Raw genomic sequence first — 24488 nt, 5'->3', positions numbered from 1 at the left:
CACCTCTGACCCCGGCTGATTGGGCAGTCACAAAGAGAGACGATGAACCCGAGCTCTCGTGATCAGCTCATCAGGAAATATTGAGACTAACTGCAGCAGCGAGAGCAACAGGAAACCTCACACACGTTACGAGTGTGTGTGAATGCAGGTCACAGAGTACACGAGTTTCAACCTTTACTGATCCATCATCAGCTGCAGAAACATGAGAAATAAAGCTGACATGTCATACACACACACACACACACACACAGGTTGTATTGAGAAGAAAACAGCTGAAAGAAGATCCTCTAACGCTTTACTGACTGTTGATTGGTTGACAGGTCTGTGCTGGAAGGGCAAGCAAAATCCCAGAGGTTTAAATGCAACATTGTGCAACTTGCACACATTCTATCTCTGCATCACGCGCACGCACGCGCGCACAGTAAAAATAAAAAAAGGCACAGGCGAGCTGTCAGGGTTTCGTTCGTGAAGTGAGAAAATTGCATATACAAAAATAACCTCTAGAATACAATTTACAAAAGCATTATTCCAGTCTCCAGCCTGCGGCGTCTGGGGAAGCGTCCGGACGAACGGGAAGAGCAGGAGAAAGAAAAACACAATCCTGGAGACGCTTCTAACAGGAGGGAAAATAACTTACAGTTCGAGGTACAGGTGACGGATCCATGCACAGACATCTGACATCGCATTAATATATTCAGTGATAGTACATTTGCATCATTATTTACTGCTCGCGTCGCACGCACACACACACACACACACACACACACACTCACGCACGCACGCACGCACACGTCCATGACACGCGGCTCCGGCCCGCTCACACTACAGAACGCATCGAGTTACAGACGATCGGTCCACAGGAGTAAGGCTCGGGTCCCAGCGAGGGTTAGCACCAGCGGGAATCCATGGCAGCCCAGGTGCATCATGGGAGATTATCTGTGTGGCAGCCCAGGTGCATCATGGGAGATGATCTGAGTGTGAGAGTCCGAGGAGGAGTCTGATGTGCGGCTCGAGTCACGTCCACTCCGCCGGAGGATCCCGAGGGCCTTTGGGATGAGAGCAGCGACTGCCGAATCCTGACGGACACAGAGACGCTTCAGACAACTGGCCAATCACAAGCCAGACGCTTCAGAGAACTGGCCAATAGCATGCCAGAAGCTCCTGCTGCTCCGTCACTCACCCATCTCAGTGTCCGTCCTTGTCTCCTCAGGGAGCGAATCCTTCGGCTCGCCATCTGGAGGAAGAGAAGAGAAAAGCTGAAGTCATATCTCTGGAGGTCAGCTTGAGGTCATCAGGGCTGGCGGAGGGACGGACAGAGAGACGGACACCTCTCTCCACCTGCACTCATGCGGTTCATTGGCCAAACCCTAAACACACACACACACAGACACACACCATCACGGGTGACACTGAGACGTACCGGCATCTGGAGGACTAGCAGGAGTGTGTGTGTGTCCGTCTGGAGGACTAGCAGGAGTGTGTGTGTTTCCGTCTGGAGGACAAGCAGGAGTGTGTGTGTGTCCGTCTGGAGGACTAGATGGAGTGTGTGTCTGTGAAAGAAAGAGCAGATGGTTAGTCTCATTCTCCAGTGGTTCGGCAGAAAGAGTGACCTCTGACCCGACGCTCACCCGAGGCTCTGACCTGAGACTCTGACCAGCAGCTCACCCGAGGCTCTGACCTGACGATCACCCGAGGCTCTGACCTGACGCTCACCCGGGGCTCTGACCTGAGGCTCTGACCTGACACTCACCCGGGGCTCTGACCTGAGGCTCTGACCTGACGCTCACCCGGGGCTCTGACCTGAGGCTCTGACCTGACGCTCACCCGGGGCTCTGACCTGAGGCTCTGACCTGACGCTCACCTGGGGCTCTGACCTGACGCTCACCAAGGGGCTCTGACCTGACGCTCACCCGGGGCTCTGACCTGAGGCTCTGACCTGACGCTCACCCGAGGCTCTGACCTGACGCTCACCCGGGGCTCTGACCTGAGGCTCTGACCTGACGCTCACCCGAGGCTCTGACCTGACGCTCACCTGAGGCTCTGACCTGACGCTCACACGAGGCTCTGACCTGATGCTCTGACCTGACGCTCACCCGAGGCTCTGACCTGACGCTCACCCGAGGCTCTGACCTGACGCTCACCCGAGGCTCTGACCTGACGCTCACCTGAGGCTCTGACCTGACGCTCACCCGAGGCTCTGACCTGACGCTCACCTGAGGCACTGACCTGAGGCTCACCCGAGTGTCTGACCTGAGGCTCTGACCTGACGCTCACCCGAGGCTCTGACCTGACGCTCACACGAGGCTCGGACCTGACGCTCACCCGAGGCTCTGACCTGACGCTCACCTGAGGCTCTGACCTGACGCTCACCCGAGGCTCTGACCTGATGCTCTGACCTGACGCTCACCCGAGGCTCTGACCTGACGCTCACCCGAGGCTCTGACCTGACGCTCACCCGAGGCTCTGACCTGACGCTCACCCGAGGCTCTGACCTGACGCTCACCTGAGGCACTGACCTGACGCTCACCCGAGGCTCTGACCTGACGCTCACCTGAGGCTCTGACCTGAGGCTCACCCGAGTGTCTGACCTGAGGCTCTGACCTGACGCTCACCCGAGGCTCGGACCTGACGCTCACCCGAGGCTCTGACCTGAGGCTCTGACCTGAGGCTCGGACCTGACGCTCACCCGAGTGTCTGACCTGAGGCTCTGACCTGACGCTCACCCGACGACACTCTGACCTGACGACGCTCTGACCCGACGACACTCTGACCTGACACTCACCCGAATGTCTGACCTGCGGCTCTGACCTGACGCTCACCCGAGGCTCTGACCTGACGACGCTCTGACCCGATGACACTCTGACCTGACGCTCACCCGAGGCTCTGACCTGTGGCTCTGACCTGAGGCTCACCCGAGGCTCTGACCTGAGGCTCACCCGAGGCTCTGACCTGAGGCTCACCCAAGGCTCTGACCTGAGGCTCACCCGAGGCTCTGACCTGTGGCTCTGACCTGAGGCTCTGACCTGTGGCTCTGACCCGACGGTCTGACTTGAGGCTCTGACCTGACGCTCACCCGAGGCTCTGACCTGCGGTTCCGACCCAACGCTCACCCGAGGCTCTGACCCGCGGCTCTGACCTGAGGCCCACCCGAGTTTCTGACCCGCGGCTCTGACCTGACGCTCACCCCAGGCTCTGACCCGAGGCTCTAACCCGAGGCTCTGACCCAACGCTCACCCGAGGCTCTGACCCGACACTCATCCGAGGCTCTGACCTGCGGCTCTGACCCGACGCTCACCCCAGGCTCTGACCTGAGGCTCTGACTTGACGCTCACCCGAGGCTCTGACCTGACGCTCTGACCCGAGGCTCTGACCTGCGGTTCTGACCCAACGCTCACCCGAGGCTCTGACCCGCGGCTCTGACCTGACACTCACCCGAGGCTCTGACCTGTGGCTCTGACCTGACACTCACCCGAGGCTCTGACCTGAGGCCCACCCGAGGCTCTGACCTGTGGCTCTGACCTGACGCTCACCCGAGGCTCTGACCTGCGGCTCTGACCTGAGGCCCACCCGAGGCTCTGACCTGACGCTCACCCGAGACTCTGACCTGCGGTTCTGACCTGACGCTCACCCGAGGCTCTGACTCGACGCTCTGACCTGAGGTTCTGACCTGACGCTCACCCGAGGCTCTGACCTCATGCTCACCCGTGGCGGACCTGACGCTCACCCGAGGCTCTGACCCGACGCTCACCCGAGGCTCTGACCCGACGCTCACCCGAGGCTCTGACCCGACGCTCACCCCAGGCTCTGACCTGAGGCTCTGACTTGACGCTCACCCGAGGCTCTGACCTGACGCTCTGACCCGAGGCTCTGACCTGCGGTTCTGACCCAACGCTCACCCGAGGCTCTGACCCGCGGCTCTGACCTGAGGCCCACCCGAGGCTCTGACCTGTGGCTCTGACCTGACACTCACCCGAGGCTCTGACCTGACGCTCACCCGAGGCTCTGACCTGACGCTCACCTGAGGCACTGACCTGCCGTTCTGACCTGACGCTCACCCGAGGCTCTGACCCACAGCTCTGACCTGACGCTCACCCAAGGCTCTGACCTGACGCTCACCCGAGGCTCTGACCTGACGCTCACCCGAGGCTCTGACCTGACGCTCACCCGCGGCTCTGACCCGACGCTCACCCGAGACTCTGACCCGCGGCTCTGACCCGACGCTCACCCGAGACTCTGACCTGACGCTCACCCCAGGCTCTGACCCGAGGCTCTGACCCGACGCTCACCCCAGGCTCTGACCTGCGGTTCTGACCTGACGCTCACCCGAGGCTCTGACCTGAGGCCCACCCGAGGCTCTGACCTGAGGCCCACCCGAGGCTCTGACCTGAGGCCCACCCGAGGCTCTGACCTGACGCTCACCCGAGACTCTGACCTGTGGTTCTGACCTGACGCTCACCCGAGGCTCTGACTCGACGCTCTGACCCGAGGCTCTGACCTGAGGTTCTGACCTGAGGTTCTGACCTGACGCTCACCCGAGGCTCTGACCCGACGCTCACACGAGGCTCTGACCCGACGCTCACCTGAGGCTCTGACCTGAGGCTCTGACCTGACACTCACCCGAGGCTCTGACCTGATGCTCACCCAAGGCTCTGACCTGACGCTCACCCGAGGCTCTGACCTGACGCTCACCCGAGGCTCTGACCTGACGCTCACCCGAGGCTCTGACCCACGGCTCTGACCCGACACTCACCTGAGTTTCTGACCCGCGGCTCTGACCTGATGCTCACCCCAGGCTCTGACCCGAGGCTCTAACCCGAGGCTCTGACCTGACACTCATCCGAGGCTCTGACCTGCGGCTCTGACCCGACGCTCACCCCAGGCTCTGACCTGAGGCTCTAACCCGAGGCTCTGACCTGACGCTCTGACCCGAGGCTCTGACCTGAGGCTCTGACCCGAGGCTCTGACCTGACGTTTACCCGAGGCTAAGACCTGCGGCTCTGACCTGAGGCTCTGACCTGACGTTTACCCGAGGCTCTGACCCGAGGCTCTGACCCGACGCTCACCCAAGGCTCTGACCTGACACTCATCCGAGGCTCTGACCCGAGGCCCTGACCTGATGCTCTGACCCGACGCTCACCCCAGGCTCTGACCTGACGCTCTGACCTGAGGCTCTGACCTGATGCTCTGACCCGAGGCTCTGACCCGAGGCTCTGACCTGACGTTTACCCGAGGCTAAGACCTGCGGCTCTGACCTGAGTGTCTGACCTGACGCTCACCCAAGGCTCTGACCCCAGGCTTTGACCTGCGGCTGACCCGACGCTCTGACCCGAGGCTCTGACCTGAGGCTCACCTGCGGCTTTGATGCGTCCGGCAGGAGCGGCACATCTGCGGCGTCTGAGGAAACACACGAGAGGTCAAAGGTCAGACAGATGGCATTATAACGATTATCTCTGACGGATGTGTGGTGCTGCTTCCGAACCCTAATGACCATCAGCGATCAACTCGCTTTAGACTCAACACAAACAAGCTGCTGAAATTCACCAACACACACACACACACACACTCAAACACAAACAGCTAAAATTTACCAACACACACGCACACACAAACATGTGTGCACATTTTTCCATTAAAAACAGCTGCTGATTTATTCTGTAACGATCATATCAGACGCTGCAGCTGTAGCAGAGGGTGTGTGTGTGTGTGTGTGCGTGTGTGTGTGTGTGTGTGTGTGTGTGTGTGTGTGTGTTTACACTGATGACTTCGAGCTACCAGAAAAAACTATCGCGTAACGAACTGACGTAAGTGAATCTCCAGTGTCTGGGTTGTGTTAGCACATATCCTCTTCAGGACTGAAGCAGGAAGTGATGCGTGTGTCTCAGAGCCTCTGCTACCCTCGTGTGGAGGGAGAGAAAAACACACCTGTGGCCATGAGGAAGAAACACACCTGTGGCCATGAGGAAGAAACACACCTGTGGCCATGAGGAAGAAACACACCTGTGGCCATGAGGAAGAAACACACCTGTGGCCATGAGGAAGAAACACACCTGTGGCCATGAGGAAGGACTCGGCCGTTCTCTCAGGAAGAGGAGGAGGAGAACCGTCACTGCAGTCACAGTCTGAGGCGAGAAGAGCACCGTTACAACCACACACACACACACACACACACACAGACATAGATACAGACACACACAATCCCAGGCGTTTACCCAGATGAACGCAGCACACGACAAGCCCTGGCTAAACCATGTGATCCTGACGCTCCCATCATGCCTCAGCCCAACCAGCTCAGAGAACAGATCCCAGAAGCATCTCCACACACACATGCTCAGAGAACAGATCCCAGGAGCATCTACACACACATGCTCAGAGAACAGATCCCAGGAGCATCTACACACACATGCTCAGAGAACAGAGATCACAGGAGCATCTACACACACACACACACGCTCATAGAACAGAGATCCCAGAAGCATCTACACACACACACATGCTCAGAGAACAGAGATCCCAGGAGCATCTACACACACACACACACACACACACATGCTCTCATAGAACAGAGATCCCAGGAGCATCTACACACACACGCTCATAGAACAGAGATCCCAGAAGCATCCACACACACACACACACACACATGCTCAGAGAACAGAGATCCCAGGAGCATTTACACACACACACATGCTCAGAGAACAGATCCCAGAAGCATCTACACACACACACACATTTAGAGAACAGAGATCCCAGGAGCATCTACACACACACACACACGCTCATAGAACAGAGATCCCAGAAGCATCTACACACACACACACACACACACACACATCCTCAGAGAAAAGAGATCCCAGGAGCATCTACACACACACACGCTCATAGAACGGAGATCCCAGAAGCATCTACACACACACACACATGCTCAGAAAACAGAGATCCCAGGAGCATCTACACACACACGTTTAGAGAACAGAGATCCCAGGAGCATCTACACACACACACACACATGCTCAGAGAACAGAGATCCCAGGAGCATCTACACACACACACACACACACATGCTCAGAGAACAGATCCCAGAAGCATCTACACACACACAAGCTCAGAGAACAGAGATCCCAGGAGCATCTCCACACACACACACACACACACACGCTCAGAGAACAGAGATCCCAGGAGCATTTCCACACACACACACTTCCTAAAGCCAACCATCAGACAGGACACACTCGTCCCGAAGCGCTGACCTGAAGCGGAGTGTGTGCGGATGGAGCATACCTGAAGCGGAGTGTGTGCGAATGGAGCATACCTGAAGCGGAGTGTGTGCGAATGGAGCATACCTGAAGCGGAGTGTGTGCGAATAGAGCATACCTGAAGCGGAGTGTGTGCGGAGGGAGCATACCTGAAGCGGAGTGTGTGCGTGGAGGGAGCATACCTGAAGTGGAGTGTGTGCGAATGGAGCATACCTGAAGCGGAGTGTGTGCGAATGGAGCATACCTGAAGCGGAGTGTGTGCGAATGGAGCATACCTGAAGCGGAGTGTGTGCGAATAGAGCATACCTGAAGCGGAGTGTGTGCGGAGGGAGCATACCTGAAGCGGAGTGTGTGCGTGGAGGGAGCATACCTGAAGTGGAGTGTGTGCGTGGAGGGAGCATGCCTGAAGCGAAGTGTGTGTGGAGGGTGCATGCCTGAAGCGGAGTGTGTGTGGAGGGTGCATGCCTGAAGCGGAGTGTGTGTGGAGGGTGCATGCCTGAAGCGGAGTGTGTGTGGAGGGTGCATGCCTGAAGCGGAGTGTGTGCGGGGAGGGAGCATACCTGAAGCGGAGTGTGTGCGGGGAGGGAGCATACCTGAAGCGGAGTGTGTGCGGGGAGGGAGCATACCTGAAGCGGAGTGTGTGCGGGGAGGGAGCATACCTGAAGCGGAGTGTGTGCGGGGAGGGAGCATACCTGATGCGGAGTGTGTGCGGAGGGAGCATACCTGAATCGAAGTGTGTGCGGGGAGGGAGCATACCTGAAGCAGAGTGTGTGTGGAGGGTGCATGCCTGAAGCGAAGTGTGTGCGGGGAGGGAGCATACCTGAAGCGGAGTGTGTGCGGAGGGAGCATACCTGAAGCGGATTGTGCGCGGAGGGAGCATACCTGAAGCGGAGTGTGTGCGGGGAGGGAGCACACCTGAAGCGGAGTGTGTGCGGGGAGGGAGCATACCTGAAGTGGAGTGTGTGCGGAGGGAGCATACCCGAAGCGAAGTGTGTGCGGGGAGGGAGCATACCTGAAGCGGAGTGTGTGCGGGGAGGGAGCATACCTGAAGCGGAGTGTGTGCGGAGGGAGCATACCTGAAGCGGAGTGTGTGCGGAGGGAGCATACCTGAAGCGGAGTGTGTGCGGAGGGAGCATACCTGAAGCGGAGTGTGTGGAGGGTGCATGCCTGAAGCGAAGTGTATGCGGGGAGGGAGCATACCTGAAGCGGAGTGTGTGCGGGGAGGGAGCATACCTGAAGCGGAGTGTGTGCGGAGGGAGCATACCTGAAGCGGATTGTGTGCGGAGGGAGCATACCTGAAGCGGAGTGTGTGTGGATGGAGCATACCTGAAGCGGAGTGTGTGCATGGAGGGAGCATACCTGAAGTGGAGTGTGTGCGGAGGGAGCATACCTGAAGCGGAGTGTGTGCGGAGGGAGCACACCTGAAGTGGAGTGTGTGTGGAGGGAGCATGCCTGAAGCGGAGTGTGTGTGGAGGGTGCATGCCTGAAGCGGAGTGTGTGTGGAGGGTGCATGCCTGAAGCGGAGTGTGTGCGGAGGGAGCACACCTGAAGCAGAGTGTGCGGAGGGGGCATACCTGAAGCGGAGTGTGTGCGGAGGGAGCACACCTGAAGCGGAGTGTGTGTGGAGGGAGCACACCTGAAGCGGAATGGGTGTGGAGGGAGCACACCTGAAGCGGAGTGTGTGTGGAGGGAGCATACCTGAAGCGGAGTGTGTGTGGAGGGAGCACACCTGAAGCGGAGTGTGTGTGGAGGGAGCACACCTGAAGCGGAGTGTGTGTGGAGGGAGCATACCTGAAGCGGAATGGGTGTGGAGGGAGCACACCTGAAGCGGAATGGGTGTGGAGGGAGCACACCTGAAGCAGAGTGTGTGTGGAGGGAGCATGCCTGAAGCGGAGTGTGTGCGGAGGGAGCATACCTGAAGTGGAGTGTGTGCAGAGGGAGCACACCTGAAGAGGAGTGTGTGTGGAGGGAGCACACCTGAAGCGGAGTGTGTGCGTGGAGGGAGCATACCTGAAGCGGATTGTGTGTGGAGGGAGCATACCTGAAGCGGAATGGGTGTGGAGGGAGCATACCTGAAGCGGAGTGTGTGTGGAGGGAGCATACCTGAAGCGGAATGGGTGTGGAGGGAGCACACCTGAAGCGGAGTGTGTGTGGAGGGAGCATGCCTGAAGCGGAGTGTGTGCGGAGGGAGCATACCTGAAGAGGAGTGTGTGTGGAGGGAGCACACCTGAAGCGGAGTGTGTGCGTGGAGGGAGCATACCTGAAGCGGATTGTGTGTGGAGGGAGCATACCTGAAGCGGAGTGTGTGTGGAGGGAGCATACCTGAAGCGGATTGTGTGTGGAGGGAGCATACCTGAAGCGGATTGTGTGTGGAGGGAGCATACCTGAAGCGGAGTGTGCGCGGAGGGAGCATACCTGAAGCGGAGTGTGTGTGGATGGAGCATACCTGAAGCGGAGTGTGTGTGGAGACTCTGGCCAGCGATGGACACCGGTGTGACCCGGCGCTGGATGCGGTCCGAAGCCGAGCCGGTTGCCATGGAGATCCCGTCGGAGAAGTCCAAATGCATTGGGTTGGTGAAGCTCAGCACGGGCCGTGGCGGGTCCGGAGCCATCAGAGGCAGCTGATTGGGCCGCGGCGGGTCCGGAGCCCTCAGAGGCAGCTGATTGGGCCGGGGTGGGTCTGGATCCGTGGAGCTGCCGGTGTTGGAGCGTTTGAAGGCGTGTGAGCGGGTCAGAACGCCACCGCTCTCGAAGCTCTTTGGGCCTTCTTGCAGCGGCACCTTCTTGATCTCGATGCTCAGCTTCCGCTCAGGGCTCGGCGCCGGCCTGCTGTTGTAGTTCTCGTTGAGGTCGGGGTTCTGATCCGACTCCAGCACATGCAGGATGGGTTTGGGATGGTAGCGGTCATTGTCCTGCCGCACATTCGTGACCGTAGGGAAGGCCGAGGGCGGAGACGGAGTGAGGATGGGCGGGACGGGATGGGGCTCTGGAGGCTGGAGGATCTCCTCCTTCACATCGCCCTCCACCTGATTACTGGGAGAGAAGAAACATTAGCTCTGATCCCACGGGAAACACATCACATCAGACACATCATGCACATCAGTCCCATCATGCACATCAGTCCCATCAGCCACAATCAGTCACATCAGTCACATCAGGCACAGTCAGTCACATCAGTCCCATCAGCCACATCAGTCACATCAGCCCCATCAGTCACATCAGGCACAGTCAGTCACATCAGTCCCACCAGCCCCACCAGGCACAATCAGTCCCACCAGGCACAATCAGCCCCATCGGCCCCATCAGGCACATCAGCCCCACCAGGCACATCAGCCCCACCAGGCACAGTAGTCCCATCAGCAACATCAGCCCCACCAGGCACATCAGTCACATCAGTCACAATCAGTCTCATCAGCCACATCAGTCACATCAGCCACAATCAGTCACATCAGGCACAATCAGTCACATCAGTCACATCAGCCCCATCAGTCACAATCAGTCACATCAGGCACATCAGTCCCACCAGCCACATCAGTCCCATCTGCCACATCAGTCCCATCAGTCCCACCAGGCACATCAGTCACAATCAGTCACATCAGGCACAATCAGTCACATCAGCCCCATCAGTCCCAACAGGCACATCAGCCCCATCAGTCACATCAGCCCCATCAGTCCCAACAGGCACATCAGTCCCAACAGGCACATCAGTCCCAACAGGCACATCAGTCCCATCGGGCACATCAGTCCCACCAGGCACATCAGTCCCACCAGGCACATCAGCCCCACCAGGTACATCAGTCCCACCAGGCACATCAGCCCCACCAGGTACATCAGTCCCATCAGCAACATCAGTCACATCAGTCCCATCAGGCACATCAGTCCCATCAGTCACATCAGTCCCATCAGCCACATCCGTCCCATCAGCCACATCCGTCCCATCAGCCCCAGTCAGTCACATCAGCCACATCAGCCTCATCAGTCACATCAGTCCCATCAGTCCCAACAGGCACATCAGTCCCAACAGGTGCATCAGTCCCACCAGGCACATCAGTCACATCAGGCACAATCAGTCTCATCAGGCACATCAGTTCCAACAGGCACATCAGTCACATCAGGCACAGTCAGTCACATCAGGCACAATCAGTCACATCAGGCACAATCAGTCACATCAGGCACATCAGCCTCATCAGGCACATCAGCCCCATCAGTCCCACCAGGCACAATCAGTCCCATCAGGCACATCAGTCCCAATCAGTCACATCAGTCACAATCAGTCACATCAGGCACAATCAGTCACATCAGGCACAATCAGCCCCATCAGGCACATCAGCCCCACCAGGCACAGTAGTCCCATCAGCAACATCAGCCCCACCAGGCACATCAGGCACATAAGTCCCAATCAGTCACATCAGGCACAACCAGTCACATCAGTCACAATCAGTCACATCAGCCACATCAGTCACATCAGGCACAATCAGTCACATCAGGCACAATCAGTCACATCAGCCCCATCAGTCCCAACAGGCACATCAGCCCCATCAGTCCCATCGGGCACATCAGTCCCACCAGGCACATCAGTCCCACCAGGCACATCAGGCACATCAGCCCCACCAGGTACATCAGTCCCACCAGGCACATCAGCCCCACCAGCCACATCAGTCACATCAGCCCCATCAGGCACATCAGTCCCATCAGTCCCATCAGCCACATCCGTCCCATCAGCCACATCAGTCACATCAGCCCCAGTCAGTCACATCAGCCCCAACAGGCACATCAGTCCCAACAGGCACATCAGTCCCACCAGGCACAATCAGTCCCACCAGGCACAATCAGTCCCATCAGGCACAATCAGTCCCATCAGGCACAATCAGCCCCATCAGGCACATCAGGCACATCAGCCCCACCAGGCACAGTAGTCCCATCAGCAACATCAGCCCCACCAGGCACATCAGTCACATCAGGCACAATCAGTCTCATCAGGCACATCAGTTCCAACAGGCACATCAGTCACATCAGGCACAATCAGTCACATCAGGCACAATCAGTCACATCAGGCACAATCAGTCACATCAGGCACATCAGCCCCATCAGGCACATCAGCCCCATCAGTCCCACCAGGCACAATCAGTCCCATCAGGCACATCAGTCACAATCAGTCACAATCAGTCTCATCAGGCACATCAGTCACATCAGTCACAATTAGTCACATCAGTCACAATCAGTCTCATCAGGCACATCAGTTCCAACAGGCACATCAGTCACAATCAGTCACATCAGTCACAATCAGTCTCATCAGGCACATCAGCCCCACCAGGCACATCAGTCACAATCAGTCTCATCAGGCACATCAGTTCCAACAGGCACATCAGTCACATCAGGCACAATCAGTCACATCAGGCACATCAGCCCCATCAGTCCTACCAGGCACATCAGTCCCACCAGGCACATCAGGCACATCAGCCCCACCAGGTACATCAGTCCCACCAGGCACATCAGCCCCACCAATCACATCAGCCCCATCAGTCCCATCAGTCCCATCAGCCACATCCGTCCCATCAGCCACATCAGTCACATCAGCCCCAGTCAGTCACATCAGCCCCAACAGGCACATCAGTCCCAACAGGCACATCAGTCCCACCAGGCACATCAGTCCCAATCAGTCACATCAGTCACAATCAGTCACAATCAGCCCCATCGGCCCCACCAGGCACATCAGCCCCACCAGGCACAGTAGTCCCATCAGCAACATCAGCCCCACCAGGCACATCAGGCACATAAGTCCCAATCAATCACATCAGGCACAATCAGTCACATCAGTCACAATCAGTCACATCAGGCACATCAGCCACATCAGGCACAGTCAGTCACATCAGGCACAATCAGTCACAATCAGTCACATCAGGCATAATCAGTCACATCAGGCACATCAGCCCCATCAGTCACATCAGGCACATCAGCCCCATCAGTCACATCAGTAACATCAGGCACAATCAGGCACATCAGTCCCACCAGCCACATCAGTCCCATCTGCCACATCAGTCACAATCAGCCCCATCAGTCACAATCAGTCCCATCAGCCCCATCAGTCCCAACAGGCACATCAGCCCCATCGGGCACATCAGTCCCATCAGCCACATCAGGCACATCAGTCCCACCAGGCACATCAGCCCCACCAGGCACATCAGCCCCACCAGGCACAATCAGTCCCATCAGGCACAATCAGCCCCATCAGGCACATCAGTCCCATCAGCAACATCAGCCCCACCAGCCACATCAGTAACATCAGTCCCATCAGGCACAATCAGTCACATCAGACACAATCAGTCTCATCAGGCACATCAGTTCCAACAGGCGCATCAGTCCCAACAGGCACATCAGTAACATCAGGCACAATCAGTCACATCATGCACATCAGCCCCATCAGTCCCACCAGGCACAATCAGTCCCATCAGGCACATCAGTCCCATCAGGCACATCAGTCCCATCAGGCACATCAGCCCCACCAGGTACATCAGTCCCATCAGGCACATCAGTCCCACCAGGCACATCAGCCCCACCAGGCACATCAGTCCCATCAGGTACATCAGTCCCATCAGCCACATCAGTCACATCAGTCCCATCGGCCACATCCGTCCCATCAGGCACATCCGTCCCATCAGCCACATCAGTCACATCAGCCCCATCAGTCACATCAGTCCCACCAGCCCCACCAGGCACAATCAGTCCCACCAGGCACAATCAGCCCCATCGGCCCCATCAGGCACATCAGCCCCACCAGGCACATCAGCCCCACCAGGCACAGTAGTCCCATCAGCAACATCAGCCCCACCAGGCACATCAGTCACATCAGGCACAATCAGTCACAATCAGTCTCATCAGGCACATCAGTTCCAACAGGCACATCAGTCACAATCAGTCACATCAGGCACATCAGCCCCATCAGGCACATCAGCCCCATCAGGCACATCAGCCCCATCAGCCCCACCAGGCACAATCAGTCCCATCAGTCCCATCAGTCACATCAGCCCCATCAGTCACATCAGCCCCATCAGTCACATCAGCCCCATCAGTCACATCAGTCCCACCAGGCACAATCAGTCCTATCAGGCGCATCAGTCCCATCAGGCGCATCAGGCACAATCAGTCACATCAGTCACATCAGGCACATCAGCCCCACCAGGCACATCAGTCCCACCAGGCACATCAGTCCCACCAGGCACATCAGGCACATCAGCCCCACCAGTCCCATCAGGCACATCAGCCCCACCAGGCACATCAGTCCCACCAGGCACATCAGTCCCATCAGGCACATCAGTCACATCAGGCACAATCAGTCACAATCAGTCTCATCAGGCACATCAGTTCCAACAGGCACATCAGTCACAATCAGTCACAATCAGTCACATCAGGCACAGCAGCCCCATCAGGCACATCAGCCCCACCAGGCACAATCAGTCCCATCAGTCCCATCAGGAACATCAGCCCCATCAGTCACATCAGCCCCATCAGGCACATCAGTCCCACCAGGCACAATCAGTCCCATCAGGCGCATCAGTCCCATCAGGCGCATCAGGCACAATCAGTCACATCAGCCCCACCAGGCACATCAGTCCCACCAGGCACATCAGTCCCACCAGGCACATCAGGCACATCAGCCACATCAGTCCCATCAGGCACATCAGCCCCACCAGGCACATCAGTCCCACCAGGCACATCAGTCCCATCAGGCACATCAGTCACATCCGTCCCATCAGCCACATCCGTCCCATCAGCCACATCCGTCCCATCAGCCACGTCCCATCAGCCACATCCATCCCATCAGGCACATCCGTCCCATCAGGCACATCAGCCCCATCAGTCACATCAGGCCCATCAGTCACATCAGGCCCATCAGTCACATCAGGCCCATCAGTCACATCAGCCACATCCGTCCCATCAGCCACATCAGTCACATCAGGCCCATCAGTCACATCAGCCACATCCGTCCCATCAGCCACATCAGTCACATCAGCCCCAGTCACATCAGTCACATCAGCCCCATCAGGCCCATCAGGCACATCAGCCACATCCGTCCCATCAGCCACATCCGTCCCATCAGGCACATCCATCCCATCAGGCCCATCAGTCACATCAGCCACATCCGTCCCATCAGGCACATCAGTCACATCAGTCACATCATCCACATCCGTCCCATCAGGCACATCAGTCACATCAGGCCCATCAGTCACATCAGGCACATCCGTCCCATCAGGCCCATCAGTCACATCAACCACATCCGTCCCATCAGGTACATCAGTCACATCAGCCACATCCGTCCCATCAGGCACATCCGTCCCATCAGCCACATCAGTCACATCCGTCCCATCAGCCACATCAGTCCCATCAGGCACATCCGTCCCATCAGCCACATCAGTCACATCAGGCACATCCGTCCCATCAGGCCCATCAGTCACATCAACCACATCCGTCCCATCAGGTACATCAGTCACATCAGCCACATCCGTCCCATCAGGCACATCCGTCCCATCAGGCACATCCGTCCCATCAGGCACATCCGTCCCATCAGCCACATCAGTCACATCCATCCCATCAGCCACATCAGTCCCATCAGGCACATCAGCCACATCAGTCCCATCAGGCCCATCAGGCACATCCGTCCCATCAGCCACATCAGCTCTGATCCCACGGTTAACACATCACATTAGGATCTGTGGCTCACCTGCGGACTCGTGGCGGTTTGGGAGGCGGAGTGTCCCATTGCTCTTCATCTGAATTTGGACCTAGTTTTTCTGGGCTGCCCTCTTCCTGTGGTGGGAGAGAGAGAGTGTGTGTGAGAGGGAGAGAGAGAGAGTGTGTGTGTGTGTGTGTGTGTGTGTGTGTGTGTGTGTGTGTCTGTCTGTCTCACCATCCCGTCTGTGAGCTCAGAGTTACTCGGACTCTCCAGAAGCATCAGCTGTTTCTCAAAGAGTTGAGCAATGGCTCGGTGAACCAGCTCATACTGCTCCTGTCAGTGAAAGCAGGAGGTCAGAGGTCAGGTGTGGAACATGTGTTTGAGCCGTAAACTTAAACTCACAATTTAATAATCTAACCCTGTAAGTTATTGTGGTACAGTGTGTGTGTGTGTGTGTGGCATACTTTGGTCTGAACTGCAGAGTGCCGCTGTGTCCTCATCTCCTGGATCAGCTGGAACACGTTAAAATCCTCAGGAATTCTCTGTACAGAACACACACCGTGATGTCATCACTTCAAAGGCAAAATGTGTGTGTGTGTGTGTGTGTGTGTGAGTTACCCCAGCTTTCAGCAGGTTCCAAGTGTAGTCGATGGCACAGATGGCTCCTGTTCGCCCACAGCCGGCACTGTCACACATGAGCAGCACACACTGATCACACACACTGATTACACGTCTCCCCTTTTAAGAGCTGGAATATAGCGCGGCCCCTTTAAGAGCTGGAATATAGTGTGTGGCCCCTTTAAGAGCTGGAATATAGTGTGTGGCCCCTTTAAGAGCTGGAATATAGTGTGTGGCCCTTTTAAGAGCTAGACTATAGTGTGTGGCCCCTTTAAGAGCTGGAATATAGCGTGGCCCCTTTAAGAGCATAAAAGGGGCCGTGTGTGTGTGTGTGTGCGTGTGTGTGTGCGTGTGTGTGTGCGTGTGCGTGTGTGTGTGCGTGTGCGAGTGTGTGTGAGATACCTGCAGTGGACGCAGATAGGAACGTCGTCATGCTCCTGATATTCCCTCATCAGAGCGATCATGTCCAATATGGAGTCAAAAGATGACGGGACGTCGTGATCGGGCCAATTCACATAATGGAACTGAGTCACGCGACGAGTTTCCTAAAAGAGAGAGAAGGAGAGAAAGAGAGAGAGAGAAACAGTCGTTGAGAGAGAGAGAGAGAGAGAGAGAGAGAGAGAGAGAGAGAGAGAGAGACTCACGTGATCAAACTCCACCGTAAGTGTCCGGATGAAATAATCCGTCCTGGGCTGCTCTGACTCCTGAAACACACACACACACACACACACACACAAACACTCTTTTCACATGATGCACTAACACAGGCTAGAGTCCTTTAAAGCAGATCTCAGGAACTACACGTGTTCACAGAAGAATATGATCCATAATTAACAGCTGAATATGCTAGAGGAAAGGTGAACACTGGGATAAAGGGATGATAGGTGAACACTGGGATAAAGGGAGGAAAGGTGAACACTGGGATAAAGGGAGGAAAGGTAAACACTGGGATGAAGGGATGATAGGTGAACACTGGGATAAAGGGAGGAAAGGTGAACACTGGGATAAAGGGAGGAAAGGTAAACACTGGGATGAAGGGATGATAGGTGAACACTGGGATAAAGGGATGATAGGTGAACACTGGGATAAAGGGATGATAGGTGAACACTGGGATAAAGGGATGATAGGTGAACACTGGGATAAAGGGATGATAGGTGAACACTAGGATAAAGGGGTGACAGGTAAACACTGGGATAAAGGGATGATAGGTAAACACTGGGATAAAGGGATGATAGGTAAACACTGGGATAAAGGGATGATAGGTGAACACTGGGATAAAGGGATGATAGGTAAACACTGGGATAAAGAGATGATAGGTGAACACTGGGATAAATAGATGATAGGTAAACACTGGGATAAAGGGATGATAGGTGAACACTGGGATAAAGGGATGATAGGTGAACACTGGGATAAAGGGATGATAGGTGAACACTGGGATAAAGGGATGATGGGTGAACACTGGGATAAAGGGATGATAGGTAAATACTGGGATAAAGGGATGATAGGTGAACACTGGGATAAAGGGATGAAAGGTGAACCCTGGGATAAAGGGATGATAGGTGAACACTGGGATAAAGGGATGAAAGGTGAACACTGGGATAAAGGGATGAAAGGTGAACACTGGGATAAAGGGATGAAAGGTGAACACTGGGATAAAGGGATGAAAGGTGAACACTGGGATAAAGGGATGATAGGTGAACACTGGGATAAAGGGATGATAGGTGAACACTGGGATAAAGGGATGATAGGTGAACACTGGGATAAAGGGATGAAAGGTGAACACTGGGATAAAGGGATGATAGGTGAACACTAGGATAAAGGGGTGACAGGTAAACACTGGGATAAAGGGGTGACAGGTAAACACTGGGATAAAGGGATGATAGGTAAACACTGGGATAAAGGGATGATAGGTGAACACTGGGATAAAGGGATGATAGGTGAACACTGGGATAAAGGGATGATAGGTGAACACTGGGAAAAAGGGATGATAGGTAAACACTGGGATAAAGGGATGATAGGTGAACACTGGGATAAAGGGATGATAGGTAAACACTGGGTAGGTGAACACTGGGATAAAGGGATGATAGGTGAACACTGGGATAAAGGGATGATAGTTGAACACTGGGATAATGGGATGATAGGTGAACACTGGGATAATGGGATGATAGGTGAACACTGGGATAATGGGATGATAGGTGAACACTGGGATAAAGGGATGATAGGTGAACACTGGGATAAAGGGATGATAGGTGAACACTGGGATAAAGGGATGAAAGGTGAACACTGGGATAAAGGGATGATAAGTGAACACTGGGATAAAGGGATGATAGGTGAACACTGGGATAAAGGGATGATAGGTGAACACTGGGATAAAGGGATGAAAGGTGAACACTGGGATAAAGGGATGATAGGTGAACACTGGGATAAAGGGATGATAGGTAAACACTGGGATAAAGGGATGAAAGGTGAACACTGGGATAAAGGGATGAAAGGTGAACACTGGGATAAAGGGATGATAGGTGAACACTGGGATAAAGGAAGGAAAGGTGAACACTGGGATAAAGGGATGATAGGTGAACACTGGGATAAAGGGGTGATAGGTGAACACTGGGATAAAGGGAGGAAAGGAGAACACTGGGATAAAGGGGTGATAGGTGAACACTGGGATAAAGGGATGAAAGGTGAACACTGGGATAAAGGGATGATAGGTGAACACTGGGATAAAGGGATGATAGGTGAACACTGGGATAAAGGGATGATAGGTGAACACTGGGATAAAGGGATGATAGGTGAACACTGGGATAAAGGAAGGAAAGGTGAACACTGGGATAAAGGGATGATAGGTGAACACTGGGATAAAGGGGTGATAGGTGAACACTGGGATAAAGGGAGGAAAGGAGAACACTGGGATAAAGGGGTGATAGGTGAACACTGGGATAAAGGGATGAAAGGTGAACACTGGGATAAAGGGATGATAGGTGAACACTGGGATAAAGGGATGATAGGTGAACACTGGGATAAAGGGATGATAGGTGAACACTGGGATAAAGGGATGATAGGTGAACAATGGGATAAAGGGATGATAGGTGAACACTGGGATAAAGGGATGATAGGTGAACACTGGGATAAAGGGATGAAAGGTGAACACTGGGATAAAGGGATGAAAGGTGAACACTGGGATAAAGGGATGAAAGGTGAACCCTGGGATAAAAGGGTCATAGGTGAACACTGGGATAAAGGGATGATAGGTGAACACTGGGATAAAGGGATGAAAGGTGAACATTGGGATAAAGGGATGAAAGGTGAACACTGGGATAAAGGGATGAAAGGTGAACACTGGGATAAAGGGATGATAGGTGAACACTGGGATAAAGGGATGATAGGTGAACACTGGGATAAAGGGATGATAGGTGAACACTGGGATAAAGGGAGGAAAGGTGAACACTGGGATAAAGGGATGATAGGTGAACACTGGGATAAAGGGATGATAGGTAAACACTGGGATAAAGGGATGAAAGGTGAACACTGGGATAAAGGGATGATAGGTGAACACTGGGATAAAGGGATGATAGGTGAACACTGGGATAAAGGGATGATAGGTGAACACTGGGATAAAGGGAGGAAAGGTGAACACTGGGATAAAGGGATGATAGGTGAACACTGGGATAAAGGGATGATAGGTAAACACTGGGATAAAGGGGTGATAGGTGAACACTGGGATAAAGGAAGGAAAGGTGAACACTGGGATAAAGGGATGATAGGTGAACACTGGGATAAAGGGATGATAGGTGAACACTGGGATAAAGGGATGATAGGTAAACACTGGGATAAAGGGGTGATAGGTAAACACAGGGATAAAGGGATGATAGGTGAACACTGGGATAAAGGGATGATAGGTGAACATTGGGATAAAGGGATGATAGGTGAACACTGGGATAAAGGGATGATAGGTGAACACTGGGATAAAGGGGTGATAGGTGAACACTGGGATAAAGGGATGATAGGTGAACACTGGGATAAAGGGGTGATAGGTAAACACAGGGATAAAGGGATGATAGGTGAACACTGGGATAAAGGGATGATAGGTGAACACTGGGATAAAGGGATGATAGGTGAACACTGGGATAAAGGGATGAAAGGTGAACACTGGGATAAAGGGGTGATAGGTAAACACAGGGATAAAGGGATGATAGGTGAACACTGGGATAAAGGGATGATAGGTGAACACTGGGATAAAGGGATGATAGGTAAATACTGGGATAAAGGGATGATAGGTGAACACTGGGATAAAGGGATGATAGGTGAACACTGGGATAAAGGGATGATAGGTGAACACTGGGATAAAGGGATGATAGGTGAACACTGGGATAAAGGGATGATAGGTGAACACTGGGATAAAGGGGTGATAGGTAAACACAGGGATAAAGGGAGGAAAGGTGAACACTGGGATAATGGGATGATAGGTGAACACTGGGATAAAGGGATGATAGGTGAACACTGGGATAAAGGGATCACATTTGGGAATGTAATGTGGACTCACACACGAGATCCTGAAGGGGCCAAAGGTCACGGGCTCGTCTCCAAACGCAGGAAAATAACGCTCACACTTTTTCTGCAGAGGAACAAGAGAGGAGGACACGATTGGATCAGAGTTAAACCTAACCTAGGGCTAAACCTAACCCTATTGAGAGAGAAGGACACAATTGGGTCAGAGTTAAGGTTACCTAGAGCTAACCCTAACCCTGACCCTAGAGCTAACCCTAACCCTGACCCTAGAGCTAACCCTAACCCTAACCTAGAGCTAACCCTAACCCTGACCCTAGAGCTAACCCTAACCCTAGAGCTAACCCTAACCCTGACCCTAGATTTAACCCTAACCCTGACCCTAGAGCTAACCCTAACCTTATGGCTAACCTTAACCTGGGGCTACAACTGACCCTATTGAGAGAGAAGGACACGATTGGGTCAGAGTTAAGGTTACCTAGAGCTAACCCTAACCCTGACCCTAGAGCTAACCCTAACCCTGACCCTAGATTTAACCCTAACCCTAACCTAGAGCTAACCCTAACCCTGACCCTAGAGCTAACCCTAACCCTGACCCTAGAGCTAACCCTAACCCTGACCCTAGATTTAACCCTAACCCTGACCCTAGAGCTAACCCTAACCTTATGGCTAACCTTAACCTGGGGCTACAACTGACCCTATTGAGAGAGAAGGACACGATTGGGTCAGAGTTAAGGTTACCTAGAGCTAACCCTAACCCTGACCCTAGAGCTAACCCTAACCCTGACCCTAGAGCTAACCCTAACCCTAACCCTAACCCTGACCCTAGAGCTAACCCTAACCCTGACCCTAGAGCTAACCCTAACCTTATGGCTAACCTTAACCTGGGGCTACAACTGACCCTATTGAGAAAGAAGGACACGATTGAGTCGAGACGTTTTTAAGACCGAACCACAGAATCCACTCGTTCACTCTTACCCTTCCCATCTCAAACTCTCGACACGCCATCACGATGACCTGCAGGACAGGAAGACACGCGTCACTTATGAGTACACACACACACACACACACACACACACACACACAACTCACCGCAACCCTGTATTCCCAGATCATCCTCCAGAAATCCAGCACCGTGTTGGGCAGCGGCCCCTGAGTGGCGATGTAGGCCTCCGGCCCGTCTACTCCCTGCACGCGCACACGCACACACACACACACACACACACACACACACACACACACACACACACGTGAGAATCCCTGTGGATCAGATCTGAGGAACCTGCTCTAGGGGATGCTTGTGTGTCACATCAGGAGCAAATATAAGACACACTTCAGCTGTCTCACTCACACACACTCTCATTCACACACGCTCTCTCGCTCACATGCTCTCACGCTCTCACACACACTGACGCTCACACACACTGACGCTCACACACACTGACGCTCTCACACGCTCACACACACGCTTGCTCACTCTCACACTCACACTCTCTCTCTCTCTCTCTCTCTCTCTCTCTCGCTCTCTCACACACACACACACTCACACAAACACACGCTCTCTCTCTCTCTCACACTCACACACAGTCTCTCTCTCACACTCTCTCTCTCTCTCACACACACACACACTCACACGCTCTCTCTCTCTCTCACACTAACACACTCACACACAGTCTCTCTCACACACACGCTGAAAGGATCTACAGAGGCAGGAAGTCTTCAGTACCTTGATGAAGTTTGCGTTGATGTAATCCGTGTCCTGGTTGGATGTTTTTAACGTCACTTTTACACGACTGTGGTCGACTGGCGTGCGAGAGAAAGACATTGTGTCAGCAGATACACACACACACACAAACTCTCTCTCTCACACACACACACACACACACACACACACACACACACTCTCTCTCTCTCTCTCTCTCTTTCACACACGCACGCACGCACGCACACACAGTCTCTCTCACTCTCTCACACACACACACACACACTCTCTCTCACACCGTCCTCATCATGGACCATCATTGAGCATGTGATCTTCGTTTACTCACACGGCAGGATGTCTTTGTAGCGGTTCTTCTTCACGTTCTCCTCCTGCTCTCCGACATTAGTGGGATAGATCTTCTCTGTCCTGTATTTGGTTGACAGTCGGCGTAATCTCTGTGAAAGACACACGGAGCCGCTTTACCAGTGGAGAGATTGGGTTTAGCCACAAACATTCAAAGCATACAGGAAACAAAATAGAACAACAATAAACGAGTTCACAGTCAGAGGCAATCAGACGTCACGGCGGGAAGGGTCAGTGTGACCTCTGACCTCAGATCAGCTGCAGTTCGGACAGCAGCACTTCATCAGGGAGCGTGGGAATATGAAAGTAATTTGTTTGTCATCACAATTGTCATTACATCAGGGCTGCAATCCACACAACATCTTGAACGTCCGCACAACATCCAGACAACCTCCGCACAACATCCAGACAACGTCCAGACAACCTCCGCGCAACATCCAGACAACATCCAGACAACCTCCGCACAACATCCAGACAACGTCCAGACAACCTCCGCACAACATCCAGACAACCTCGGCACAACGTCCAGACAACATCCAGACAACCTCGGCACAACATCCAGACAACCTCGGCACAACGTCCAGACAACATCCAGACAACCTCCGCACAATATCCAGACAACCTCTGCGCAACGTCCAGACAACCTCCGCACAACATCCAGACAACGTCCAGACAACCTCCGCACAACGTCCAGACAACATCCAGACAACCTCCGCACAACGTCCAGACAACATCCAGACAACATCCAGACAACCTCCGCACAACGTCCAGACAACATCCAGACAACCTCCGCACAACGTCCAGACAACATCCAGACAACCTCCGGACGAAAAACAGCTTCTACGGGGCGATAGTGTAAGATACAGGGTAATGGAGCCTTTTGTGCATTGTCGGGTTTCTTTCTAAATAAACAACGGACAAATGGAGTCTTTAAACGCCTCAGATGTAACTTTATTCACTGATGAATGGGAGTCAAAGGGATGCTAACAGCAGGAGATGGCTTGGTTAGCAATGGAGGTCCGCTCTCGGTGCTAGATTAGCCCTGTGGTTCAAACATCATGTCTGTCTTTCACCTCCTCCATGTGCCTCATCAAATACAGGAAGCTCTGTGTGTGTGTGTGTGTGTGTGTGTGTGTGTGTGTGTGTGTGTGTGTGTGTGTGTGTGTGTGTGTTTGGCTGAAACACTTCCTTTCCTGCCAGTGTTGAGGAGGAACAATGGCCGACATGACACAGTTCTGCTGCATTCTCTTCTCATTGGCCCATTTCCTGGTCCACCCGTCAAGAGCCGACGCCCACATAGCAGACAGGCACGTCACACACACACACACACACACACACACACACACACACACACACGGTTATCTGTCTCAGACTTCTA

The 24488-nt window shown here is 54.1% G+C and overlaps 1 protein-coding gene across 2 annotated transcripts in view; it reads right to left on the bottom strand.

Annotated features, from left to right (window-relative positions):
- Positions 1-278: 278 nt before the first annotated feature.
- The window catches only part of ptpn12 (protein tyrosine phosphatase non-receptor type 12), a 37924-nt gene continuing 13714 nt past the window's right edge, over positions 279-24488 (bottom strand). The window contains exons 2-18 of one of the 2 annotated variants that reach the window (XM_067426855.1): positions 23094-23202; positions 22772-22848; positions 22138-22233; positions 22024-22062; positions 21083-21154; positions 17187-17246; positions 16945-17087; positions 16543-16609; positions 16389-16466; positions 16159-16257; positions 15973-16058; positions 9700-10286; positions 6048-6119; positions 5351-5394; positions 1421-1550; positions 1181-1234; positions 279-1076 (exon numbers count right to left, since the gene is read on the bottom strand). In XM_067426855.1, coding sequence (XP_067282956.1) covers positions 1015-1076; positions 1181-1234; positions 1421-1550; positions 5351-5394; positions 6048-6119; positions 9700-10286; positions 15973-16058; positions 16159-16257; positions 16389-16466; positions 16543-16609; positions 16945-17087; positions 17187-17246; positions 21083-21154; positions 22024-22062; positions 22138-22233; positions 22772-22848; positions 23094-23202 — 1875 coding nt within the window. In that variant the 3' untranslated portion in view covers positions 279-1014. The remainder of the gene's footprint in view (positions 1077-1180; positions 1235-1420; positions 1551-5350; positions 5395-6047; positions 6120-9699; positions 10287-15972; positions 16059-16158; positions 16258-16388; positions 16467-16542; positions 16610-16944; positions 17088-17186; positions 17247-21082; positions 21155-22023; positions 22063-22137; positions 22234-22771; positions 22849-23093; positions 23203-24488) is intronic. The other variant, XM_067426856.1, reaches the window with a different exon arrangement.

Source organism: Pseudorasbora parva, chromosome 20 (assembly GCF_024679245.1).
Source record: "Pseudorasbora parva isolate DD20220531a chromosome 20, ASM2467924v1, whole genome shotgun sequence".
NCBI lineage: Eukaryota > Metazoa > Chordata > Actinopteri > Cypriniformes > Gobionidae > Pseudorasbora > Pseudorasbora parva.
This window is presented reverse-complemented; position numbering and strand designations above follow the sequence as displayed.